Source organism: Mustela lutreola, chromosome 6 (genome assembly GCF_030435805.1).
Source record: "Mustela lutreola isolate mMusLut2 chromosome 6, mMusLut2.pri, whole genome shotgun sequence".
Taxonomy (NCBI): domain Eukaryota; kingdom Metazoa; phylum Chordata; class Mammalia; order Carnivora; family Mustelidae; genus Mustela; species Mustela lutreola.
The window spans coordinates 158,050,741-158,076,180 of NC_081295.1; the positions used below are offsets into that span (position 1 = coordinate 158,050,741).

Below are 25,440 nucleotides of genomic sequence, written 5' to 3' on the forward strand. Positions count from 1 at the left end.
TTCGGGGGCCTGTGAGGAAGGCCGGTCGTCACCGTAATGCCCGCTCGCTCCACGCCCTGAACTGCGGACGGTGAAGCGCCGAGCAGAGACGGCGGCCGCTAACGCGACCGCGACCGCGACCTTAGTTCTGACGTAAAACGCGCACCGCGCCTGCACGCGTCCGAGCATCCGCGACCGGTCCCGGCGTCCGGCCGGGGGAGCCCCGCGCCTGCGCACATGAGACGCGGCGCGCGCGCGGCCGGCGGCCTGCGCAGTGACGACAGAAAGGACCGCGCGCGGCCGCCCGGCGGCTCGAGTGGGCGGGGCTCCCGGCGCGCAGTGACGGAAGCCGGCCGGGGTCCGGAAGCGGGGTTCCGGCGGGGCGCTGTTCCCGTCTCTAGGGGGCCGAGAGAGAAGCGCTGCGCCGGAAGTGGTAGCGTGGCCGAGCGGTCTAAGGCGCTGGATTAAGGCTCCAGTCTCTTCGGGGGCGTGGGTTCGAATCCCACCGCTGCCAAGGCTTTTTTCCTTTGCGCCCAGGACGGCCGCGTGCTCGGGTCAGTTGTCCGGCTGGGACCGCTGTTTGCGCAGAGGCCGGAGGGCCGCCCTGCAACGTTCAGCTTCAAGGACAGGCCAGTGCGGGGCCGGGAAGTGCTGGCCCAGAAGTGCTTTCGTGCACGAGGTCCTGCACGTCGGGGGCGGCCGTCCTCTCCGCGCTCGGACCGAGCCGCCCGCGCCCGCGACGTCGCTCATCTTCCTGCAGCCGCCGCCTCACTTGCAGATGGGAAAGCGCCGGTGCTGGGCCATGACCGCGGACCGCCCCCAGCGCCGGGTCCCCCCAGCCTCGGTGTCGTCCGGCCTCGGCCCCCACCAGCGTCCGGTGCCCTCCAGCGCCTCCGTCTGTCGCCGGTTCTCTCGCCCTGTCGTGCTTTCTGCTTCCACTCACCTGCTGCCGCGTCCCTGCGACCGTCGTGCGCGGCTCCCTGCCCGAGCAGACTTGTGCACGCGCGGCGTCTCTTTCTCATCTTCCAGTCCTTAGCGTGAAGCTCGGAGTCCCGTGCGGTTCACGAGCATTAGGTAAGTTATTGTGAAAATACGCTATAATTTCTGCCAAAAAAGATCGTTCTCTGTGTGTGGACTTCGAAGTCCAGATTTAAGAGGATGGAGACGTTGGAGAAGAGCACAGGCCGCCCGCTGGCTAGAAGGCGGCCCGTGTGGTTACTGATGGAGTTCTAGCACCTAGGTTCGGTTCGGTGGGCTGAGGTCCAGAGCCCATGACCAAGGAAGAATTCTTGAGACATCTTTGGTGCAAAATGGTGGTTTATTAAAGCACGGGGACAGGACCCGTGGGCAGGAAGAGCTGCTGCCCTGGGGATGTGAGGAGTGGCTGGTTATATACAGAGGAGTTGGGTAGGTGAGGACAAAGGGGTGTTCAGAAGGGCTATTGGGGTAAAGAAGACTGTCAGGATATGGAAGGCCTGGTTACTATCAAGCCAAGGCCACTTTCCCTCTAATGAGGCATTAACAATTGGGAGTCTCCTGGTGGAATGTTACATTCCTGCTATCAAGCGTCCTTGTTAGTGAGATTTAGGTTTAGAAAAAATTTAACTTTATTTACTTTTCCTTCTACCTCAGCCTCCTCTAGTTTTGTTTATGGAGGGGAGGGTGATGTTAGAGCTTGAGGAACTGAGTTATGTGCCTCTGGAAATTGAGCTATTGATAAGGTAACTTATTTGTTGTAAATCTCAAGGACATTTGTTAAACAAGGGAGACTCCTGCCTTGCAGGATTGTGATCTCTGCAAGTTAACTATTTGTTTTTCTTTTAGGGCAGCCAGGGGTGCCTGAGGACTGTCACACACATTACCGAGGGGAGCAGGTGGAGAGGGGGTGCAAGGTTCCAGCTCTTGCTTTGTCCGCAGCCAGCCTCCTGCTCCCTCATCAGTTACTGGTGGTGGGATGGCCGGCAGGTGTTCACCGAGTCCGTTTCTGCGTGCATGGTGGGGATCCTTATCATTTCACTCACCAAAACCAATTCTCTGATTCTCTGCAGACACCAACAAATCACACAAAACTGTACACCACTTTATTTATTTTTTTTTTTTAAGATTTTTACTTCTTAAGTAATCTCTACACCCAAGGTGGGGCTCAAACTTATAACCCAGGATGAAGAGGCACAGGCTGTAGGACTGAACCAGCCGGACACCCCAAGTGCAGCCCACGTTAGATGGCATTTACAAGTCCCAGATTTCCCTTACTTCTGACTGAGCAGCTATAAATCCGGGGTTCCAAAGACCCCCTCCTCGCGTTGGATAAGAGGCCCAGGGCAGCTAGGCAGGGGTTGGGGGTTCCGGAGCTTCCATGCCCGCCACAGCTGGGCTGCCTTCCCAGCAGCACCATGCCTTCAACATTTCTGAGGCTCTCCTAATTCTGTCACTTAGGTTATTATTATTATTATTTTTAATGGACGGTTTTATCGTGTAGGCATGACAGGTTGTAATCTCCTCTCCCCTCCTGGGAAGGTTGAGGAAGGAGGTGGTGGCTGGAGGTTCTAGGCTTCTAACTATGGCTTGGTCTTTCAGCTACTAGACTCGTTCTGAAAGTGTCTAGGAATCTACCCTGCATGGCCTTGTTAGAATAAAAGATGCTGCTGGCACACAGGAAATTCCAAGAGACATAGAAGCTATGTCAGCAACTGGAGACAAAGACCAAATTTATCTTTCTTATTATTCCACAGAGTCCGGAACTGTCCTTTGTCTGGGCTGTCTTCCAAAGATAACGCATATAAAGAACAGCCTTGGAAGACAGAGATGGTGTCACGTCTGGTGCGAAGGACTGGGGTTTTGAGCTCCCTGTGCTCAGGCTTCCTGTCCTGGGACACTACCCCGCCATGTGCAGCATCTGTCTGGCCCATCGGAGCCACCCTGTGGGAATGGGTGCTTTTGAGGCATCTGCAGGGAGGCTGATAATGTGGCTCCTGCTCTTGCCTGAGAATAAAATGTCCTTTATCTCTGAAGGGTGGCGGAGTATGTCACTCTGGCATAAGAATTATTTCGAGCTAAAGGCACTTAACAATACAGGTGCAAGAAGGGTGCTCTGACCCTCTCCTTTTTCTTCTGGAAAGCAGGAGGTAAAACCCTTATGTGGAAGATGTCCTCCTTATGTACCAAGATGAAAGTAATTTTCTTAACATCCAGGGTAGGAGGTCAAAGCTGGAAGGATTCTGTACCGATCTTGTTAAAATAATTCTTCCTTTAGTCTCCTCATCCGTTTTACTGGTCCGCCATTGCCTCTCTTTTGTTCAACCTCATGTAAAAGCAGTTCCGTTTTGCCACTTTTCTGGATACTCGTTTCCTTCTGAGGGTTCACTTGTCATGTAAAACTTTCAGGAAGTAAGTTTGTATGGTTTTCTCTTGCCCGTGACCCATGTCAGGCCCCGATGAAAATCCTGAGGTAAGGTACGTTTTTGCCTTCCATCTCTGACCCAGCAGTCTCTCGTGTTCCACGAGCCACCTTGAAACTGACAGGCTAATTAGTTACCTTATAAACACAGTGAAATATCAGAATATTCAGTTCTTGACAGACATATGCTGTCAACAGGCAGAGAAAAGGAGAGGTGTTTAAATTGTTACGAGTTACGTGTAAGTAAGTTACAACTGAAATTTAGGAATTACACCACTGGGAAGGGAGGCAGCATAGGAGACTGCATAAAGCCAAAAAACCATACTCCTATTGTTATTTCCTCTTTGGCTCTTTTAGTCACTTGTCCTTGCTTTCTTTCCCCTTTGAAATTTGAGAGTTGCCCTCTGGTGCTCATCATCCCCCAACTGATTTCCATCTTCTGTCCTCCTGGTATGATGCATTTTTTTCATGCTGAGACATGTCTGAAATTATGTTGATATGGATGAACTACCTGATATTTTCCATTTTGTAAAATTTGAGCACATTGGATTTACTGGTTGCCTTATCTTGTCACTTGATTAGTTTCCTGTCAGTCTTGATATGATTCCCTAATTCTTCAAAATAACAGTGAAACTCCTAAATGCTCTTTTCTATCTGGTCAGTGCATTGGATGTTATTCTTCCCTGGAGATCTTCCGCCCAGACTGCTTCTCCATCATGTTCGTCCGGATCCACTGCACAGAACTGGGGGTTTGCCTTTGATGCCTCCTTCCTTTTGCTGTAAAGTCTGCTTCTTGAGTCCCATCTCTCTTTTTTTAAATTCTTGATTTCACTGATTTGCTTGAGTGGAGTTTATGATAAGATAAAACATGTGAGATAAAATTTTTGAGACCTTTCTTGTCTTTAAAATATCTTTATTTTACCTAGTAATTGATTAATCATTTGATTATAGAAATCTAAGTTAAAATTGTTTCCCTTAGGATTTTTTTTTAAAGATTTTATTTATTTGACAGATCACAAGTAGGCAGAGAGGCAGGCAGAGAGAGGGGGAAGGAGACTCCCTGCTGAGCAGAGAGCCTGATGCAGGGCTCAATCCCAGGATCCTGAGATCATGACCTGAGCTGAAGGAAGAGGCTTAACCCACTGAGCCACCCAGACGCCCCTCCCTTCGGATTTTGAAGGCATTACTCTGCTGTCTGTCATCTTCAAGTGCTCTTCTTGATTATTCCAATGGTAATTTATTTTCTTGTCCTTTATCTTTGACTTTTCTTTTTCCTGCCTGAAAACTCTGACATCTTTCTTTTATCCACAGTATCTTATGCAGATGTTTTACCATTCATTGAACCATGTGCTTGGCAGGCCTTTCCCTGTAGGAACGGATTTTCTTACACGATTAGATAATTTCCTGTGTCTTTTGTTCATTTCATTCTTTTGGAACTTCTGCTAAATGGAACTCCTTCTCTAGATTTTTTTTGTACCCCTTTTATTTTATACTTTTGAGAAGATATGCAAGTGTAAACATTTTGAAGCACAATATCAAAATGAGCACTTTTGAACAGATCACTCAACATGTAGAGCTGCACTGTCCAGTATGGTACCCACGAGCTCCAGGTGGTGAGTTAGCACTTTAAACGTGGCTCACGTGACCGAGGAAGTAAATTTTTAATTCTATTTAAAATTTACATTTAAAAAGAGCATTCTGCATTCTGTTACTGCAAAACTTCCTTATTTATTTTTTTGGTAACATATAATGTATGATTTGTTTCAGGGGTACAGGTCCGTGAATCATCAGTCTTACACAATTCACAGGGCTCCCCATAGCACACACCGTCCCCAGCGTCCGTCCCCAGCCACTCCAGCCCTCCCTCCAGCCCCCAGCAGCCTATCAGAAAACTTCTTAGTATGTTTGGGACAACTTGATTTGTGAATTTATTTTTTCAACTGTAAATTTTATGAAATCCAAGTACAGACCTAAGTATAGTACTTCTAATGAAAATGTAGCTGTAAATGTAGAATACAGCAAAAAATACTTCATTAATATGTTTTTGACTGTATATTGAAATGATAGTTCAAACATAGTGGGCCACTTTGAAATACACTACTAAAGTTAATTTCTTTTCATTCTTTTAATGAGTACCTTTTAAATTATGTTTGTGGCTGGCATTACGTTTCTTTCTTTTTTTTTTTTTAAAGATTTTATTTATTTGACAGAGAGAGATCACAAGTAGGCAGAGAGGCAGGCAGAGAGAGAGAGAGAGCCCGATGCGGGACTCGATCCCAAGACCCTGAGATCATGACCTGAGCCGATGGCAGCGGCTTAACCCACTGAGCCACCCGGGCGCCCTGGCATTGTTTCTATTGGACAGGTCTGGGCTAGAATATTACTAAGACATTTGCATCAACTTATGTGCCTCTCTCCTATCCCATCACTGTGACTGCTTTTCAAAGGTAGCCCCTATGCTAAATTCTGTGTTTACCATTCCTTTACATACACAAATAATGCACTTATGAGTAGCTCTCCAGTCAATGTACGACTTTGTCTTCCTCGCTTCTGAACTTCATACAGACGGCACCAAGCTGTGGGTTGTCTCCCGGGCCTTGCTTTTCCTATTCGCACTGTCCACTCTCGACTCACGTTCCTGTGTGGATAACGCAAGTAGGTCGTTCACGATAGTTTCCGTAAGGCATCCATTGTTTCAATATGGCAAAATGTGTTTTTCTACTTAGTGCTGCTGAACATCTGGGTTGCTGCTGGGTTTTGCGGTGACGGGCGACAGCTCCGTGGACGCCCTTGTACGGGCTGTGAGTGCGAGCACATCTGGGGCCGTGTCCCGAGGGACGGATCTGTAAGGCGTTAGGGGACCGGTCGGCTTTACGCGACAGCATCCGTTCGCTTTCCAAAGTGGAGTTCCCAGCCTCCACCGGACGTGCGGCAACTTCACGTCCAGGCCAACACTTGGCGAGGCCCATTGTTTTCGTCTCGGTCTAGCAGGAGTCCCACGCTGTCACTGCGCCGAGTTCCTTATTATGGATGCTGGACTCCTGTGTTTAGTCATTGCTGATTTTAAATTTTCTGTGAAGTACTTCTTCACGCTTTCTGACTTTTGGGGGGTTGTCTTTTGCTTATTGATTTAAAGGAATTTTTTTTTGAAGATTTTATTTATTTGACAGACAGAGATCACAAGTAGGCAGAGAGACAGGCAGGGAGGGGATGGGGTGGGGTGGGGTGAAGCAGGCACCCTGCGGAGCAGAGAGCCCAATGTGGGACTTGATCCCAGGACCCTGAGACCATATCCTGAGCCGAAGGCAGAGGCTTAACCCACTGAGCCACCCAGGTGCCCCTAAAGGAATTTTTATATAAGGTCAAATCATATTAAACTGCCACGATTCAACCTTTAGATACAGCGATTCATGAGACTCAACCTAAAATATTTATTTACTTATTTTTGAGAGACTGTGAAGGGGGGAAAGAGGAACAGAGGCAGAGGGAGAGAGAGAATCTTAAGCAGACTCCGTGCTCAGCTCAATGGCTGATGCAGGAGTGGCTCTCCCAACCCCAAGATCATGACCTGAGGCGAAATCCAGGGCCGTTTAATCAACTGAGCCAGCCAGGCGCCCCCAACCTAAAATATTTTAGATGAAAATTATTTGCTAAGTGTGTGTGTGTGTTCAAAATATCTTTTTTCAAGTCATGAGAAAATTGTATTTTCCTTTTTTTTGTGGCGAATTTGATTAAAGAAATTCATTTTAATCTAGTATTTATCAGAAAATTTTCTTTAAAATTAACCTTTTTTGATGTCTTGAGAAATCCTTTCTTACCCTGAAGGTAGAAATATTGTCCAAAGTTTACTCATAGAAGGATAACAGTTTCCCTTTCGTAGGTCTTGGCTAGGAATTGCACTGCAAAATAAATTTTAGTGTCAGTTTGTCATTGTCCACAAAAATGTGCTCTGGGGATTTTTACTCAGGTTGCAATGATGGTATTGATCAATTCTGGGAAGAACTTACATCTTTATAACACCGAGTCTTCCCCTGCACGGACACATACAGCCTTGACCAAGAACAGTCAACTTGGTCTTGAAGAAAAATAAATAGGACTTAGAGATTTTAAAGCTGTGGTAATTAACCAGGTCGGCGCCGTGTGAGGACAGACATTAGACCAAGGGAACAGAAGGAAAGGCCAAGACTTCGAGACATGACCCTCATAAGGCCGTCTTCCACTTGGCCACTGTCTTCTAGAACACCCACTGTGATCCAGACACCCACCGGGGAGACTGCCAGCGGGCTCTCGGGTCTGCAGCGAGAACCCCAGATGCCTAGCTTCAGCTCCGGGAATCTTCAGCCGTTTTCTGAACATTTTTTTTTTTTAAAAGATTTTATTTATTTGACAGAGAGAGATCACAAGTAGGCAGAGAGGCAGGCAGAGAGAGAGAGGAGGAAGCAGGCTCTCTGCTCAGCAGATGTGGGACTCGATCCCAGGACTCTGAGCCGAAGGCAGCGGCTTAACCCACTGAGCCACCCAGGCGCCCCCGTTTTCTGAACATTTAAAAATAAACAGCGAGAAAGCATTAAAGAAATTTCAGGTATTTTGCCTTGTGGAAAAAGAAGTGCTTGATTTGTCTTGAAAAATTCGAAAGACTGTTTTGTGGAAAGTGAGTGAAACTCGCTCTGTGGGGATGGAAGGACACCCAACTGCACCAGGTGTAGAAGCTATAGAACACATCTCTGCTCGTGGGTGGTTCAAAATCTGAAACCTGGATCTTATTCCACTTCTGAAAACTGAGTGAAGTGTGCATTCCCTACTTCCGTTGTGAAGGTAAAGTGGAAACAGTCTCATTGTATCAATGTTCAGAGTGACATATTTCTCAGATTTTGCATTAAGGTGATGAGGTTAAAAATCTCTATTTTTTTTTTTTTTTTTAAAGAGACGGAAGGAGGGAGGGAGAGAGAGGAGGAGGAGGAGGAGAGAGCGGGAGGATCTCCAGTAGACTCTCCACCAAGCAGGCAACTCAATCTCACAACCCTGGGATCGTGATCTGAGCTGTAATCAAGAGTCTGACACTTAACCAACTGAGCCACCCAGGTGCCCCCGGGATTTTCAGTGTCTAATTAACAGCCTTGTTGGCTGTGGTTATTTATTTTAATTCTGTCTGTAAAAAATACTTGTAACATTTGAAAGAGAAAGGGTGTCTGTTACGAGATACTGAAAGACTTGGAAAGATAGATGCAAGTTTCTCATACATTTTAAAGAGCATTTCATATGTCATGCAAATAAATACAGCAAGTTTTAAGAAATCAACACAGTGATATTTTGATGTATTTATAACAAAGTGAGATGGGCTTCATGGTCTTTCCATATGTAAATTGTTACTGGGGCAGCGCATAGCTAGATCCCACTTATCTATGATTTCTAAATCTGCCCCGTCCTGTCTTCTTTTCCCATCCCGGTCTCAGCAATTCTGAGCCCGCATGGAAAAGTACCATGCAGTCTTTAAGTTAAAACAAAACCAAAACCTTGCTAAAATTGATCAATATTTTATGAACTAAAACGTGCCCCGTGCTGAGCTGTTAACCACACATCTAAGAGATGTGTTGCAAGCGTCTTGTCGGGGTGCAGACCGGAGCCTGGCAGGGCGGGGGTGGGTGGTTATGCAGAACCTCCCGAGCAGGTTTCATCTTTTTATGCCCTAATTTCCCCGTCCTGTAGAGATGTTTTATGCAGTCAACGAGTTGGCACTGCACAGCCCTTAGAAGAGTGGCTGGCGTGCTCCGAGGCTAGGCGACACCTGCTATCATTACTGACTGGCATTCCCGATTGGCAGTGCAGGTGCTCGCCCCAACACTGCCCAGGGCGGTCAGGCTCCGGGGAGCTCAGTCGGGGGCAGCAAGCCGGGAAGAACCAGGCTCGGGGCGGAAGGAGAACAGAAAGCACCAACAAAGCCGGCACCCACAGGGCTGCGGGTCAAACCCCGCCTACGGAGGAGGTGGGACAGGTCCCGGGGAAGGGCCCTTCTCACCCTCCCCAGGCGCGTGGCCTCGCCACCCTCGATGTCGCCTCTTCTTGTGTCCCGTGAGGTTCGCGCTCACCCTGAAGGCTTTCCCGCACTGCTCGCACGCGTAGGGCTTCTCCCCGGTGTGCACCCGCTGGTGCCCGACCAGGGCGGCGCGCTGGCGGAAGGCGGCGCCGCACTCGCGGCAGGGGTAGGGCTTCTCCCCGCTGTGGATCCGGCGGTGCTGCGTCAGGCCCGAGCGGTGGTGGAAGGCCTTCCCGCACGCCTCGCACGCGTACGGCTTCTCGCCGGTGTGGATCCGCCGGTGGTTGGTCAGGTTGGACTTCCCGCGGAAGGCCCTCCCGCACTCGGGGCAGGAGAACGGCTTCTCGCCGGTGTGCAGCCGCTGGTGCACGGCCAGGCCGTGCCGATCGTGGAAGGCCTTGCCGCAGTGCGCGCACGGGTGCGCCTTCTCGCCCCGGCGCGCGCGCTCGGGAGCCCCGCGCCGGCCCCGGGGGCCGCAGGCGCGGCCGCACCGCCCACACGGGTAGGGCTTCTCGGGGGCGTAGGCCGTCGGGGGGCGGTGCGGCCCAGCGCGGCCGCAGCACTGGGGGCAGCCCGCGGCCGGCTCCCGCGCGTGCGTCCGCGCGTGCTTGCGCAGGTCGGAGCTGCGGCGGAAGGCCCTCCCGCACGCGCGGCACGGGTACGGCCGCTCGCCGCTGTGGATCCGGCCGTGCTTGGCGAGGTCCGAGCTGCCGCGGAAGGCCCTGCCGCACTGCCCGCACGCGTACGGCCGCTCCCCGGTGTGCGTGCGGCCGTGCAGGGTGAGGCAGTGCCGGAAGCGGAAGGCCTTGCCGCACACCGCGCACTCGTGCGGCCGCTCGCCGCTGTGGACCCGCTGGTGCCGCTGCAGCCGGCTCGCGCTGCCGAAGGCCTTTCCGCACGCGCCGCAGCCGTGCGGCCTCTCCCCGCCGTGCGCCTTGCGGTGCCGGCAGAGCGCCGACGGGCTGCTGAAGGCCTTCCCGCACTGCGCGCAGCGGAAGGGCTTCTCCCCCGTGTGCGTGACGCGGTGCACACGCAGCTGCTTTCTGGTCTTGAACGCTTTCCCGCACTCGTGACACGCGTGGGGCTTCTCGCCAGCACGGACGCGCCCGTGGAGAAGCGGGAAGGTATGGCCACGCGCGGCACCTGGGCGGGGGCTCCGTGCGGTCAGGGCTCGGGTGCGTGGGGTGCACTTGGAGTCTGCGCTCAAGTTGTTGGCGAGCACCGCCCGGGCCCTTCTTTCCTCGAGGGTCCCCTTCTCCTCTCCCAGCGTCTCCACCCCGGCCGGGTCCCGTGCGTTCTCCGACTTGACATCCTGGACACAAGCTCCTCCAGCCTCAGGGTGCCCGGACAGGACGCCGCCGACTTCCCCACCCTCAGACACCTCCTGCTCTGAACTTGCCCTCTCAGTCCCGGGCCGGGTCCGGTCCGCTGACACTAAGGAAATAAACACGGCAGATCGGGGAGGGGAAAGGGTGAAGCCCTTGGAAGAGCCCTACGTCGTGGCCAAAGCCCGGGGCAGCTTGGCATAGTGAGAAGTACCAGGATAGCTCGGACTCTGCAGACTTTACCAAAGCCCCTGGCAACCTGCATGTTCCCGAGACTCCCCCGGTGTAGCGAACGTGCAATTCATTCGCCTGGTCACCCGGGTCAGGAGACTGAGCCACACCCAACCCTCTCCCTCCCTCAGATTTGCTCAGCTGACCTTTCACAAATTCCCCCTGAGACATGGCCTGCGGTCTAGCACCCCAGGGAGCCGTCTGCCCTGCTCTGCAGTGTAGCTCTGCCCACCGGGGTGCAGGGCACATCCGGTCTTGGCTGTCCCTCTCCCAACCAGGCCAGGTTCTCTCTGCTTAGACTCTGGACCCAGGGTCTGACAACAGCCGGTGCTGGGGGGATGGCGCACGGCTTAGGGGAGGGAACATTCTGCCCCAGCCCTTAGCAGCCCAGCAGCCAGCGGGACAGTCTCCCAGGAAGGAGGGACGCAGACCTACCGAGAGGCAGAGGGGTCAGTGGGGCGAGGGGCCTGATGTCTCCCTGCTCTAGCTTTCAGGACATCCCAAATAATAAATTCTCATTGTTTTGCTCACGTTAGCTTGAGTTAATTTCTACTGCCGGCAACCAGAGTTTGAATCTCTTAGTCTCAGCTCAACCCCTTCCTCTCTGTTTCTCCTGCCAGGGCATTCCTGCTCCCTAACTGCCACTCCACCCCCCTTTAAGTGTCCTTTAACCTGGCTCTCTTTGAATCTATGCTCTACTCTGCTTCCAGATTTTTCTTTCTAAAAATCAAATCCTCTCTTGCCGTGCCTCAGCTTAAGTATCTCAGTGGCACTGCATGATAACCAGCGTGCAGGCCAGAGTCCCAGCTCCGGAATGGGCTATTCGGGCTGAAATCCTAGCTCTGACCCCTCCTGGCTGTGCAACCTGGGAGGGCGACTGCATGCCCCTCAGGGGTTCATCTGTGAGACGGGGTTGGTACCGAAGCTCCTGTGTGTGGAGCACTGCCACACGGACGTGCATGCTTCCGCAGTGTCGGCTGCTACTGTCAGGATGAAGTTCAAAGTCTGCAGTTTACAAAAACCCCTCTGAATCACGCTCCCCACCCCGGTCTCCCGGGGCCCTCTGCTCTGGTCATGCAGCTCACACTTCATGTTTTCCCTCCTCAACACTTGCCCACATTCCCAGAATGCCTCTCTCCTTCTTCCAGTAAACCATCTCACTCATGCAGCACGCTTAGTTCATGGTCCTTCCCTCCACAGTCATTGGGTCCCAGGTCAGGAATAGATGCTTCTCTTCTGTGTTCCATGTCCCAGGTACCTATCTGTGACTCTCACTATTCTGTGCTGTGCCATCACTCACTACCTGCCTTCCCTACTAGGCAATAACATTGCCGCCAACTCGAGTTCCTCGTCTAGTGCCTGGTATACAGTAGTTGCTCAATAAATGTTTGCAGGATAGCAGGAGAGAGGAGAAAGGAAGAGCAGTTATTGTGATAGGGCAGTTGGGTTGGTCTACAAATAAGGGACGCTGTTTTGAAGGACGAGTAGGGAAACAGTTTGAATGAGGAGCTGGTACTTGTTTCACAGCTGACCCGGTAGGCAGGTCGGGGAGCGTGAGAGGCAACGCGAGAAAGAGGTAGACCCAAGTACAGAAACAGGGAGGGCTCCGTGGAGATGGGCTGCGGGGAGAGACGAATCTTTCAGAGGGCAATGCGCTATCTAGTAAACACCAGGGGTTAGAAACGAGAGTGCTGGCCAGGAAAGGGGAGAAGTGAGCCGTGTCCATGCAGCCAGCACGTGCCGCTGAGCTAAGAGCTGGGGCCGTGAGGGAACAGAGAAGGGCAAAGGGTCAGAGGCCCGAGGCTCAACGTGGGGATGGTCCTGAGCAAAAACTCAGGGCAGAAAAGCAGCGTTCCCTGAGCACTGGGGTGACCGATAGCCACCCAGCAGGGAGATGAATTCGCTGAGCTGTTTCTGGGGCCAAACTGCACAGCCTTTAGATAGGTGCCAAGAGGCAATTAGATGACGACAGAGTAACTGCTTGAATAGTTTGCTGCTGTTCGGCTTCTTTGTGTTCGGGTGCCTGGGCAGGTGGGGACGGATGACCCAGCACCAAGAACATCGTCTGACCATCGTCCCCACGGCACCCAGCAGGAGGCTGGAGCGCCTCCGTCACTCACCTGGGAAGGAGCAGCTCAGGAGCCCCCAGTCCTGCAGATCGCGAACGCGGGGCTCGGTGCCCCGCTCCAGACAGGAGATGAGAGGCGGCTTGGGGCCAGCGAAGCCTGGTTGTGCAGAAGGAATGAGGGCGCAGAGCGGCAGGACAAGGGTCCTAGCGCCCAGCCTTGACCCCTCTGCGCGTGCAGGGAAACAGGAAAGAAATGGCCACTGGGGTGGAGAGAGGGTTCTCTGGGGTCTGGCCACACGGAGACACGTGTGCGGATGCTCACGGAAGAGTTCTCAGGAGGCAGAGGGGGAGACCCCGGGGAACAGCCCCTGCCCTGGAAACGGTCTTGCTCGGGGACAGAGCTGGGTCAGGGGCCCGGCAGCCGTCGCCCAACAACGCAACAGAAGGGAGAGGGGAGCAGACGGCGCGGAGCCCCGCGGGGACGTCCTTACCGAGCGAGACCACGAGCCCGTAGTTGTCCAGCATGACGGCCGCGTAGAGGCGCCGCTGAGCGCGGGTCAGACGCCGCCACTCTCCGCCGCTGAAGCGCACGGCCACGTCCTCAAACGTCACCGAGTCCCGAGGCCGCGCGCGCCCGCGGTCCTGCAGGAAACCCCGCGGTGCGCTTAGACGCGGGCGGCCGTGCGGGAGAAGGTTCGCGGGAACGAGAGCCGGTGCCTGTGGGCACCCGGGCCGAGGTGAGAGGAGTGGCCCCAAACGGCAGAGGGACCAGAGGGAAGGGCGCGTCACCCCGCGGACGCTGCTCCGGGGGGCAGCCCTGCTCGCGGGCCGGGGCCGGAGAAGCGGGCGGGGCTGCGCGGTCAGGAGGGGGAGGGCGGGGAGGGCTGCGGCTCACCCCCGCGCTCTTCGCTCCTGGCGGGGCTGCCCGGCCTCCCTCCGGGGCGGACGCGCGGTGCTGCGGCGCCGGCGGGGCTGAGAGAGAAAGGAGGCGGGTCAGCGCGGCGCAGTTTTACCGCAACCTCCGCCTTCCTCCGTCTTCCCCGACGTGGAAGCTTCTCAAGCTCCGTTCTCCAGCCGCGGCTCGGTGTTGGGCGGCGGGCCGTGGCACCAAGTCGGGCGCGTTTCCTAGATGGCCTCGCCCCTCCCCGAGCCCACATCGCTGACTCTCGGCTCGTGCGATAACCTCTTCTGGTATCGGAACGTTCCAGGCACTTCTCCGAGACCTGGGGCGCGGACGGGGCGCGGGAGCAGAAAGGGGGAAGGTGCGGCGCGGGCGCACCCGGGGCAGGCGTATTCCTTCACCGACATAACGGCTGCTCTACCTCCAGTTGGTTTCTTAGAGGAACACCACCTTCCCCCTGCGATCCGGAATCTGTCCTGCTAATCCCCGAGCGTGAGCCCTCCTGCCCACAGCGCTGCCGTGCAGCCCACCGCCGGCCTCCTTCCTTCCCGGGGCCCAGCTCGGCCTTGCCGCGGCTAAGGTGTTGGCGGCAACCAAGCCTTCCGGAGCGTTCATCGGCACGTCCCAAATCCGGGTCGGAAGATTCCAGTGGGGTCAGTCACCAGCTGGTGAGACCGGAGGGCTACCCTGTGGCCTTAGGTCCCCCAAATTTCATTCCAACTTTACCAAAACTTCAATTTGGGAGCAAACTGGTTTTTTTCCCAGAGAAACTTCCCACAATTCTTCTTCGGTTTAGGCTATGCTCAGCTTTTGACCAAGACCTGGGCTGTTTTAGTCTCTGTGGGTACCCGCCCCCCCGCCCCCGTCACTCGCTCCGTAATTCTTGGTCGCACCGTCCCACACCCGCCAGGCCTGCGCACAGCTCACGGCAGCTGCTTGTTCTGCTCGGCTCCTTGTGGCATCAAAAACAGAAGCTCTCCAACTGTATTATTATTATTTTTTCTATCCACATTTTGTCACGAACATTTTCAAGTATAGAGAAAAGCTGAAAGAATCGTTTAGTAAGCAGCCACACACTCACCTAGGCGCTCCGAGTGAGTGTTCGATCACACTTCTGTCCATCTAACTAGCCTCTATCAGCCCACTTTACTTTTTGCTGCATTTCAAAGTAACTGAAGATACCAGCATACTGCACCCTGAAACGCTTTATGGCACGTACCCTGAATTAAGGTTCAGTATCTGTTTACCTTCTGTTGAGGAGAAAGTTCCTACAGTAAAATAAACAAGTCCTGAGTGTCCCACTGGATGAGCTTTGACAAAGCACACCCCCATTTAACCCGGACTCCCCTCCGGATATATCGCAGCGGATTTCTTCACAGACTGGGAGTTTTGTGAACGCTCAGTGGTTCTTCTTCTTCTTCTTCTTTTTTTAAAGTGCTCATCACACTAAGAAATTTTTGAATTGTGGGGAAAAAATGTAACAGAATTTACCACGTTAACCATTTTTAAGTGTACAGTTGAGCAGCGTTGACAACACTCACAGTGTTGTGTAATCTCAAGAACTTCTTCATCCTGCAAAACTGAAACTCTAGGGGTGCCTGGGTGGCTCAGTGGGTTAAAGCCTCAGCCTTCCGCTTGGGTCATGGTCTCAGGCTCCTGGGATCTTCCCCCTCCCCGTCTGCCTGCCTCTCTGCCTACTTGTGATCTCTGTCAACTAAATAAAATCTTAAAAACAAACAACCCTGAAACTCTATACCCGTTACATAGTTGTTGTTTGTCCCTCCTCAATCCCTGGTCACTACAGTGATTCTTAGGCTTTGTTCTTTAGCTTCAGATTTTGAAAGGGCAGTTTCTGCCCTCAAGTTAAACATGAACTTGGGAGACAGGCTATGTGCTCAAATAGCATGAAACTACCTTTGCCAACTCAGGCCACCGTAACAAAATACCCCAGAATGCATGGCTTACATCCTGGAAACCTACTGCTCACGGTTCTGGAGGCTGCAAGCCTGAGATCCAGGAGCTGGCACGGGCTCTGCCTGGCTGGCTGTCCTTCTGTCCTCACCTGGGGGACCCCACGCGAGTGCTGGTCTTCTCCTCTAATAAGGACACTAAGTTCTTCATGTGGCCCCACCCCTATGTCTTTCTCTCAACCAAATTACTTCCCAGAGGCCCCACCTCTAAATATCACAATGGGGAGTAGGTCTTCAACATGTGAATTTTGAGGGACACAAACATTCAGTCGGTAACTATTTGTTAAAACAGTGTATGGATATAATCGAGGATGACATTCATCCACTTACTTTATGTCAGATGACTGTGAACTTTATGGTCCTCACAACCCCCACTGGGAAGAAAATTTAAGGTCTTATGAAAAAGGAGGACCAGGAGACTCAGGTCTGATGTGAACCGTAAGAAGTGTGTATAATTTTATATTTTAAAAAAGAAATAACACCCAAGTTAAGCAATGTTGATTATCTTCTACCTAAATTTATATATGTTCTGGATTTTTAATTTTCATTTAGGAGTCCCTATACGGTGGAAGTTTCAGGATTTCGCCTCTGGAAGTTCCAATAATATACTTTTCTTCTTTGTAGATAATACATACTAAAAGCCTACTTTTGGGGTCCCCAAGTGCCTAGTCCTCTGCCCAAAAGTCTGTGCCTTTTAGGGTCTGACTGGGACTCCAGAACTGCTGAATGTCGTCTCCTGGGTTTTACCTCCATCAGCCACTTCTCCACAGTCTAGACCACTTTGCTTTTCACACGTCACCACTCAGCACCTCTAAAGCCCAGCCTCACATTTTCCCATATTCCTTTATTTTTCCAAAAGCTTTACGACAAAACCTTTGCTCTTTCTTTGCCGCTGTTTTATCTTGTTTCTCAGGGACTCATTCTATACTTTTAAAATCTCAAGGTTCCAAAAAGGTCTACAGAAGTAAAATTATATATGCTCAACATGGACACGTTGGCAAAACTGGTGGGGTAGGAGTTACCAAATGATACCATGTTTCATGGACACATACGTAAGTTATTGATCATACATGTCAAGTTGTACATGTCATTAAGTATATATAATAAGGAATACAATTCTTTAATAAGTTGCTTTGTAGGATCTTTTCTTAGGATTCTGATTTTTTCCAAATTGGATGTAGGATGAGGGCAGAAACTGAATCTAGTTCCTCTCAATACTGATCCAAACCTAGCATAGAAATAACAGAAGACGTCCAGTAAATGCTCAGTAATGAGTGGATTTCCAGGCTACAGGAAGCATGTCCCTCCTGCCCCCACCCACTGCCCATGCCACGTCCCAGCTGTTTTCAGCTGCCGTCCTCCTGGCACAATACCCTGTGTGCCTCACCTCTTTCCTGCAGGAGCTCAGCATCAGGGGTCCCAGGCAGCTGGCGTGGACGGCCCGGACTCTCAAGTGACACCATCACCTATTACAAAGCACAGAAAAACTCAGGGAAAGTTATGGACGGGAGGAAAGCAAGCTCTAAGCAACTATGAAGCTTTGTCTGTGGAAATCAACTCCCAGACATTCCGGGAAGGGGCGGGGGAGAGAAATTCAGGGACCCAGTCCCTGATACAGTTTATGAAAAAACCGAGAAGACTTCCAATTCCTCTCTAGCAGCGGAAAGCTTTCACAGTCACAAGGCCGTCCAGTGAAAATATTTGGAAGCGGGAAACTTCCACCACGTCCCCCGCTGCTTTCCTTTTCTGTACTGGCTTCTCCTCCTGGAGAAGTGTTGCAGACCCTCCTTTCCTTACCTGCTGCATCTTTTTACCCCGCTTTCTTTACAGTCTTCCGCCACAGTCCAGATTCTTCCCTGCTGTTTGGGTCAAAATCCCAGAGTCAGTTCTGGCTTTGCCCAGACAAGTCTGGAAGTGGCCTGGGGGATGCCAGCCAAAAGGGTCCTACTGACCCACAGGCCAGCTGGTATTTGGCCCGATGTGTCACACAGTGCCCTGGATTTGGGGTTTCTGAGCAGCATGGAGCTAGCTGTGGTCTCACTCCTTGTCTTCCTGAATATTCCACGAAAAGGAAAAGAGGCCCGTGAACACAGGGAGAAGTGGCTGGGGATTATCTGTGGGAGATGAGGGAGCCCAGGAAGACAAACTGAAAATGGTACCTATCTGGAACAGAACCTCCGCAGCTACCACCCTGGTCCAGGCCGCCATCCGCCGCCTTGCTCTCCATTCCTCCTAGCCGGTCTCCCCGCGTCTGTCCTTCCCTTCTGCCTCTTCTCAATACAACGGTTGGACGGGCAGGCTTAAAACTAAGCTGGATTATTTCATCTCCGATTAAAGCCTCCCAGTCTCCAGTTTACTCAAAGCGGTGGTGTACAAAGCTGCATAAACGCGCCCATTCCTTGGGCCACCTCTGCCGCTTACTCAGAATAAAGCCGGTCTCCCAGGGGCATACACGCCTACGGATGGGCTGAGGACCGCTCCTACTAGTCTTCTCGTTCAACCGGCCTCACGCACAGACCCTTGGCTTCCAGCTTAGGGCCTTTGCACCAGCTGACCCTGCACCTCAGGCAATCCTCACGGCAAATGGTCTGGCTTCTTCCCGAGATCGACTCTCGGTGCCCTACTAAGGTCGCCACCTGCTCTTTCCAACCCAGACGCCTTACCTGCCTTCACCTTTCCTCGCCCACTTCCCGACACGGTAAATTACTCTAGTCCCGGGTCTGTTACGTCCGGTCGGTCCCTCCCTCCCTAAGTCTAGGCTCCTAGGCTCTGGAGGGCAGGGAGTTCGGGTCACTGTGTGCACGGCTGTGCTTGCAACGCCCCAAACAGCGCCTGCACCAGCGGCTCAAGGAATGGCGCAGGCGCGGACGCCGGGGAGGACAGTCCACGGGATAAAAGAAGGGAGGGGCCGCTGGGTGCTAGAGGAGCGGGAGCGGGCCGGAGCAGCTGCGGGCAAGCCCGGTCTGCGGAGCGAGCCGGCCGCGGAGCCCGCCCCTCCCCCGGAAGACCCTGCGGTGCCGCTGGCCGCTCGGGAGCCCGCGGCTGGGCGCCCGTCGCGCACCTGCTGCAGGTGCAGGCCTTCCCGCCCGTCCTCCCGCAAGCAACCAGAAACGGGCACCTCTGCGCCTGCGCCGCTTCCCAGTCCTCCACCACCCACTTCCGGTGGCTTTCTAGGAAACGCGGCCCCTCGCTGGTCCGGGCCTCCCCGGAAATTCCTCCGGGCTCTGTCGCGCGCACGTCCCGGGAGTTCGCGCGAGTGTCTGAGGGCGCGAGGGGCGCGGGGTCGCAGCGTGCGTGCGTCAGCGCCGCGACCCGTTCCCGCGGCGGCGCGCGGGGTTTCTGACGTAAACACCAGAGAAAGTCACTTTAAACGTGAGCCCAGAGCGCGAGGTAGACGCCGCCGCGCTCCATCGGAAGCTCAGAAGTGGTTCGGAGCCGTTGCCGCCGACTCGGCCGTGGACAGCCGCCCGGGAGCGCGCAGGGCCTCCGCTCGGGCTCGACGCTGAGCCCGACGCTGCGCCGCCCGCCGGCCGCCCGCGGCCCCGCGTTCCCGGCGCGAGCCCCGAGGCCAGCCCGGAAGCGCGGCCCCGGCGTCGCGTCCCGCAGTGCGTGCTGGGCGCTTGCCGGCCGCCCCCGCCGGGTCCCCTGACCTGCTCGGTGACGACCCCGCTACGGCGGGCGTGTTGCGCGCCCCGGGCGGACCGGCCGCCGCAGCGCCTCGGCTCGTCGTGAGACGCGACACGCTTCTCCGAACCAACACTCCGTCGCTGCGCTTGTTCGGGGCCGTTTCTCTTACTTTCTTTCAATTTAGACCCGGAACAGCTCCTCCTCCGTCTCCCCGCGCCCCGTGAACCAAACCGGGTGGTTCGTCCCGCATCCGCGCGTGCTGGTGTGTTCGCATCGTCGCTTCCCCCAGCCCCGCGCTTCCCGGGAACTCGAGGCCGGCCCGCGGGCTTGGTCCGAGTCCGGTGGACCTGACGGGAGCGGGTCGCTCCTGGGGGCGTCCTTCGGGCTTCACCGGGGGCACGTCTGAGCTGCGCTGCGTGCGACGCCGCGCGGTCCGGAGCCCCCCCGCCCCCACCCCCGTCCCCGCCCCCACCCCCGCCCCGCCCCGTTCCCGCCCCTTCACGGGCTGGTTTCACCTACGGAGCTTTGCCCAAATCAGCCGTTTCATTCGGGTTTGCAAAATGGTGATTTTTCTCGTGCAGTGATTTCTGTCACGTCGATGAACGGGAATTTCTGCTAAAGGGTTTCCTCATGGGCATATACATTTGGGGCCACTTGGTTGTCCTGACAGCAGTACAAACAGAAGAGACCGCGGATGCTTCCTTTTCGGTCTGGTTGCCAGTACTCGGAGGGGACAGTCGCGCTGGGCGCCGGGGCCAGCCGGCGGGGCCGTCGGTGGAGGCGGGGCAGCGAGCCCCGCCGTCCAGCATCGCGCCGGGGGCGAGCGGCCGAGGGCGTGTTCCCTCGAATGCGGTCACGGAGGAGACCGTGCTCCAGCGTGGTCTCTCGTCCTCGCCCTCGCCCGGGAGCCCCCGTCAGCGGCCGGAGCAGTGAGGTCAGACCCGCGTCCTCCCGCCGCCGGCCCCGCGCGGAGACCCTCACCTGCAGCCCGGCTGCCCGCAGGTTCCGGATCGACAGACGCTCGGAGGTCATCAATATTCCATGTCGGATTCCAAACTTCGAGGGTAGGGTTTTGTGCAGCAATTGATAACGAATGTGTTTAGCTTGGTTTCTCTTTTTGAACCTCATTACAAGCTCATGGGTTTTTAATTTTTATTTATTTATCTTTAAAAAGTTTGTTTATGTGAGAGAGAGAGCGTGAGCCGGGGTGAGGCGCAGACGGGCAGGAAGAGAGAGTCCTCAAGCCGACCCGCGGCTGAGCGAGAGCCTGATGCAGGGCTGGATGCCACGACCCTGACACCCTGACCCGAGCCAGAGTCCAAAGCAGCCACTTAACCGCCTGAATCACGCAGGAGCCCCTGCAAACGCATGGATGTTTAAAAGAACACATTTGAGTCATTACTTTCGGTGTCCGGAGGATTCCTCTTTGGCGGCTGGGAGCGCCTCTGTTTTGTCTCCTGTGCCCTTTCTATGGAGCCCTGAGAGTCTTTGTTAGCTTTTTATTCGGGAGCAGGACAAGGTATTTCAGGCTCATTTGGCATATTTCCGGCTTCATTTCTCCAAGGCGTAATCAATTTCTCGAGGAGTCTTGATTCCTTTCAGGGGGTCCAGTGACTGCATCTCTTTGCAAATGGTCACACTTAACGTCACTTAAAGCACATCAAAATTGAACCAAATGTACTTAACTATGGGACTGAATTCAGGTTAACTCACTTGGTTCCTGGGTGTGTGAGACCCTGACCAAGTTGTACCTCATGTCCCAGTTTCCTCATCTGCCAAGTGGATCCCGTGAAAGTACCTAACTTTTAGTTGTTCTGAGGGTTAAATGAGGTCATGTACTGAAATCACTTAGTATGTTGCCTGGCATCAAATTTAATGATTAGGATAATAGAATTACAAGTCTGGATGGTACATGGTGATCACAAAAAAGGAATAAATACAGTTCCTTCGTTTCACATTTGAGAAGATTGAGTCCCAAGACATCAAAAAATGGTCTAAAATTACATAGGAGGATAAAGAAAAGAAGAGAAACCAATGACTCCAGAGTCTCGGATCTCAAACCTAGGTTATTTTGCATAGAAATAGAGTCTAGGGGCACCTGGGTGGCTCAGTGGGTTAAAGCCTCTGCCTTCAGCTCAGGTCATGATCCCAAAGTCCTGGGATGGAGCCCTGCATCGGGCTTTCTGCTCAGTGTGGAGCCTGATTCCCTTCCTCTCTCTTCTGCCTACCTGTCTACTTGTGATCCCTGTCTGTCAAATAAATAAACAAAATCTTTAAAAAAAACAAAAAAACAGAGTCTATCCAGCCCAATCAGGGTTTCTGTTTATTCAGAGACAGAGATTAGTATCACAATCCTGGACTTAAAGCTTTATTGCAAAGTTGTCATCAAGACAGTATGGTACTGGCAAAATAACAGACACAAAGATCAATGGAAGAAAATAGAAAACCCAGAATGGACCCACAACTAATATGCTCAATTAATTTTTAACAAAGCAGGAAAGAATATCCAGTGGGTATTCAACAAATGGGATGGAAAATTGGACAGCCACATGCAGAGGAATGAAACTGGACCACTTCTTTATACCATATACAAAAATAAGTTCAAAATGGATGAAAGACCTTAATATGAGAAGGAAACCATTGAAATCCTAGAGGAGAACATAGGCAGCAACCTCTTTAACCTTGGCCATAGCAATTTCTTACTAGACACGTACATCTCTGGAGGCAAGGGAAACAAAGGCAAAAATGAATTACTGGGACTTCATCAACATAAGAAGTTTCTGCAGAGTGAAGGAAGTAACACAACTAAAAGGCAGCCTATGAATGGGAGAAGAGATTTGGAAATGTCATTACAGATAAAGGGCTGGTATCCAAGATCTATAAAAAACTTCTCAAACTCAACACCCAAAAAGCAAATAATCCATTAAGAAATGGGCAGAAGACAGAACAGACACTTCTCCCAAGAAGACATACAAATGGCCAACAGACACATGAGAAAATGCTCCACATCCCTTGGCATCAGGGAAGTACAAATCAAAACCACAGTGATATCCCCCCATCTTACACCACTCAGAATGGCGAAAATTAATAAGTCAAGGAACAACAGATTTTCACGAGGAAGCAGAGAAAGGGGAGCCCTCCTATACTGTTGCTGGGAATGCAAGCTGGTGCAGCCAATCTGGAAAATAGTATGGAGGTTCTTCAAGATGTTAAAAATAGAGCTACCCTATGACCCACTAATTGCACTACTTGGTATTTACCCCAAAGATACAGATGTAGTGAAAAGAAGGGGCACCTGCACCCCAATGTTCATAGCAGGAATGTCCTGTGGAAAAAGCCCAGATGTCCACTGATAGGTGAATGGATAAAGAAGACGTGCGCGTGCGCGCGCACACACACACACACACACACACGGAATATCACACAGCCATCAGAAATGAAATTTTTCCATTTGTAATGTCATGGATGGAACTGAAGGTATTATGCTATGTGAAATAAGTCAATCAGAGAAAGGCAGTTATATGATCTCACTCATGTGGAATTTAAGAAACAAAACAAGATCATAGGGAAACTGAGAAAAAAATAAAACAGGTTGAAACTTGAGAGGGAGACAAACCATAAGAGACTCTTACAGGACACAAGCTAAGCGTTGCAGGAGGGGAGGTGGTGGGTGTGATATAACTGGGTGATGGACATTAAGGAGGGCACATGATGTAATAATGAGCACTGGGTGTTGTATAAGACTGATGAATCACAAATCTCTACCTCTGAAACCAATAATATGTTATATGCTAATTAATTGAATTTAAATTAAAAAATTATTTCCCCCCAAGAAGAAAAAGAGAAATTACTGTTTACTCTGCACTAATATCTTAAGTTTTTCAGATGCTATTTTGTTAACTCTCATTGAATCAGGTGAGAATATATTTGTTCTGTCTCCCTAACATGAATGCAAAGTCTTTTCTAGCATAGAATCCACCTATTCTATGAATAATGTCTTCATCAAAATCCAGAATAGAGTTTACCTTCAGTATCTGTATGATATAAAATATATCCCCCAGTGAGGATGCTATCAGTAGACGTGATACAGCCGTGCCAACTGAAATAAGGGAATCGTATACCTGTGGCTTTTTCAGAGTTCACATAACAAATATTTATGTATCATGAAGTCCACTCCACTGTGTGATAGGGATAACTAGTCCCTCACTTCAGGAAGCTCACAGTCTAGTACGGTGCTTCCTAAACATTAGTGGGCATATGAACTGGGGTGCTAGCTACTAAGAGTGCGGATTCAGTCCTGCCCCCGGTGTTAGCTGGGAGGTCCCGGTGCTGCTCAGGAATCTGTATTTGTGATGAGCACTCCACTGACTCAGTTTCAAGTGGTCCTTCCACATCGCTCAGGGAAATACTCTCCAGTTGATCAATATGCCTTTTGAAAACAAAGCCAAGAGGACATCAAGGCAGACGGGCATGAAATTCCCATTGTACCACAGTAACTGACCAAGCCTGTGGGAAGACGAAGGTTGTGGGTTAAGAGTGTGATAAGGGGATTACACACTTGTATCTACGGTGATAAAAATAAAATGGATCCAAGTGTAGGGATCCACATAGTTTTGAAGGATAGGTTGTAACTCCAGTGTGCAGTTTTTCTGTATTTGTTCTTCTGGAAGATTTTTAAGTGTAAGATTCATAGTTGGGAGTACTCTTTGAAATGTCCTGAAGTTGCTAAGATAAAGAAAGAAGACAACAGAAGTAGAAACTCTGAGTCTTTAGGACTCATCTGCACAGAAGCTTCTGGGGCTTTCTCAAGTCTGCTGCTCACGGATCAGAAACATAAGACCTCTGACCTCACTCCAGAGTGGAGGTCATAGTATGTCTGGGAAACTGTAGTGCTCCTTGTAGGGAAGGGAACAGGGCATGATTACCTAGAGAGTCAAATAAAGCCACCTCAAAGCCTGGTCCTACCCTTCTGGTCAGTAAGAGGTCCATAGAGATCAGGGGGAATAAAAAAGCTGAGACTAAATGACAGATGGATTTAAAATATTCTGAGTACCCAAAACTTATAAATAACTTCTCCAAATCAATCACCAGAAGGCAGACAACTGAGTAGAAGTGTGGCAAAAGAAGAGGCACATCACAAAGTCGTCTAAATAGCCTGGGAATGTTTCCAGAGGCTCAGCTTCATTGGTGAACAGGGAAGTGCCAGTGAAAACCTCAGGAGGCCTCACTGCATGCCTACTACGGTGTCTAAAAGGAACAGGGCGCTCTGAGTGTTGGCAGGCTTGCTGAGCAGCGGTATATTTTAACATGGCTGCTGGGTTGGGAAACTCCCACCCTCTCCAGCCCAATAGCTCCTAGTGACGAGCACAGCAGAAATGCATACATGGTTTCACCAAGAGACAGGTTCCCACTGTTCACAGCAGCACCCTTTGTAATAAGCAAAACTGGAAATAACTCAAATGTCCATTGGTGAAATAACAAAGTATAATATTACCACGTGGCACAAAACATACGCAATTAGCTGTGACTAGTGGCAGAAGCCAAACACAAAAGCATGTATACTGCTTTGTTCCCTTCATATAAGATCAGAAACAAGCAAAAGTAGCCAATCGGGTTAGAAGCCAGGAAAATTACTACCTCAGGTAGAGGTGGGAGGCAGGGAGACACTGCCTGAAGGGGGCACAGAGGAGTAGGCAACCGAGGTGCACAGAGTGTAGTCACGTGGGTGCTTCTGCTTCATGAAAATTCATCCCGCTGGACGTTTAACCGTTTGCACACTTTACTGTACACCCTATACCCAATATGATTTCACCCTCACCCCCCAAAAAACTCCCACAAATATATAAACATTTCATAGCAAGAGGGAACTAAATCACAGAATCAGCTTTCTGGTCCCATAAAGGCAAAG

At 51.9% G+C, this 25,440-nt stretch overlaps 1 protein-coding gene, 2 long non-coding RNA genes and 1 other non-coding gene across 20 annotated transcripts; 3 read left to right on the top strand and 1 right to left on the bottom strand.

The window, feature by feature from the left end:
- Positions 1-291: 291 nt before the first annotated feature.
- On the top strand, positions 292-8,674 carry LOC131833058 (uncharacterized). 2 transcript variants are annotated; one of them, XR_009354280.1, is made up of 3 exons: positions 292-1,053; positions 2,712-6,031; positions 7,344-8,674. It is a non-coding gene; the product is annotated as an uncharacterized LOC131833058 (long non-coding RNA). The 2 variants fall into 2 exon arrangements; XR_009354279.1 differs by lacking the exon at positions 7,344-8,674 and having other exon boundaries at positions 304-1,053; positions 2,712-3,104; positions 4,039-7,130.
- TRNAL-AAG (transfer RNA leucine (anticodon AAG)) lies at positions 412-493 on the top strand. Its single transcript has one exon. It is a non-coding gene; the product is annotated as a tRNA-Leu (tRNA).
- ZNF311 (zinc finger protein 311) lies at positions 8,661-19,982 on the bottom strand. Of its 16 annotated transcripts, none has more exons than XM_059176162.1 (7): positions 19,024-19,131; positions 17,703-17,764; positions 17,293-17,371; positions 13,930-14,006; positions 13,526-13,751; positions 13,087-13,191; positions 8,661-10,844 (listed from the first exon to the last, which is right to left on the bottom strand). In XM_059176162.1, exons 2-7 carry the CDS (start codon positions 17,709-17,711, stop codon positions 9,349-9,351), a joined length of 1,992 nt encoding a protein of 663 aa, XP_059032145.1. In that variant the 5' UTR covers positions 17,712-17,764; positions 19,024-19,131; the 3' UTR covers positions 8,661-9,348. The 16 variants fall into 16 exon arrangements, with proteins under 16 accessions (XP_059032145.1, XP_059032146.1, XP_059032144.1 ...); XM_059176163.1 differs by lacking the exon at positions 19,024-19,131 and adding an exon at positions 18,967-18,990; XM_059176161.1 differs by lacking the exon at positions 19,024-19,131 and adding an exon at positions 18,569-18,960.
- LOC131833065 (uncharacterized) lies at positions 13,661-15,675 on the top strand. The gene is made up of 2 exons (XR_009354291.1): positions 13,661-13,771; positions 14,243-15,675. It is a non-coding gene; the product is annotated as an uncharacterized LOC131833065 (long non-coding RNA).
- Positions 19,983-25,440: the final 5,458 nt, after the last annotated feature.

Excerpts from the sequence above, each read along its gene's own strand:
- ZNF311 (XM_059176162.1), bottom strand. Across the intron at positions 13,192-13,525 it reads CGGGCTCGTGGTCTCGCTCG|GCTTCGCTGGCCCCAAGCCG; the intron begins GTAAGGACGTCC and ends CTGCACAACCAG. Across the intron at positions 10,845-13,086 it reads CCTGAGCTGCTCCTTCCCAG|TGTCAGCGGACCGGACCCGG; the intron begins GTGAGTGACGGA and ends TTATTTCCTTAG.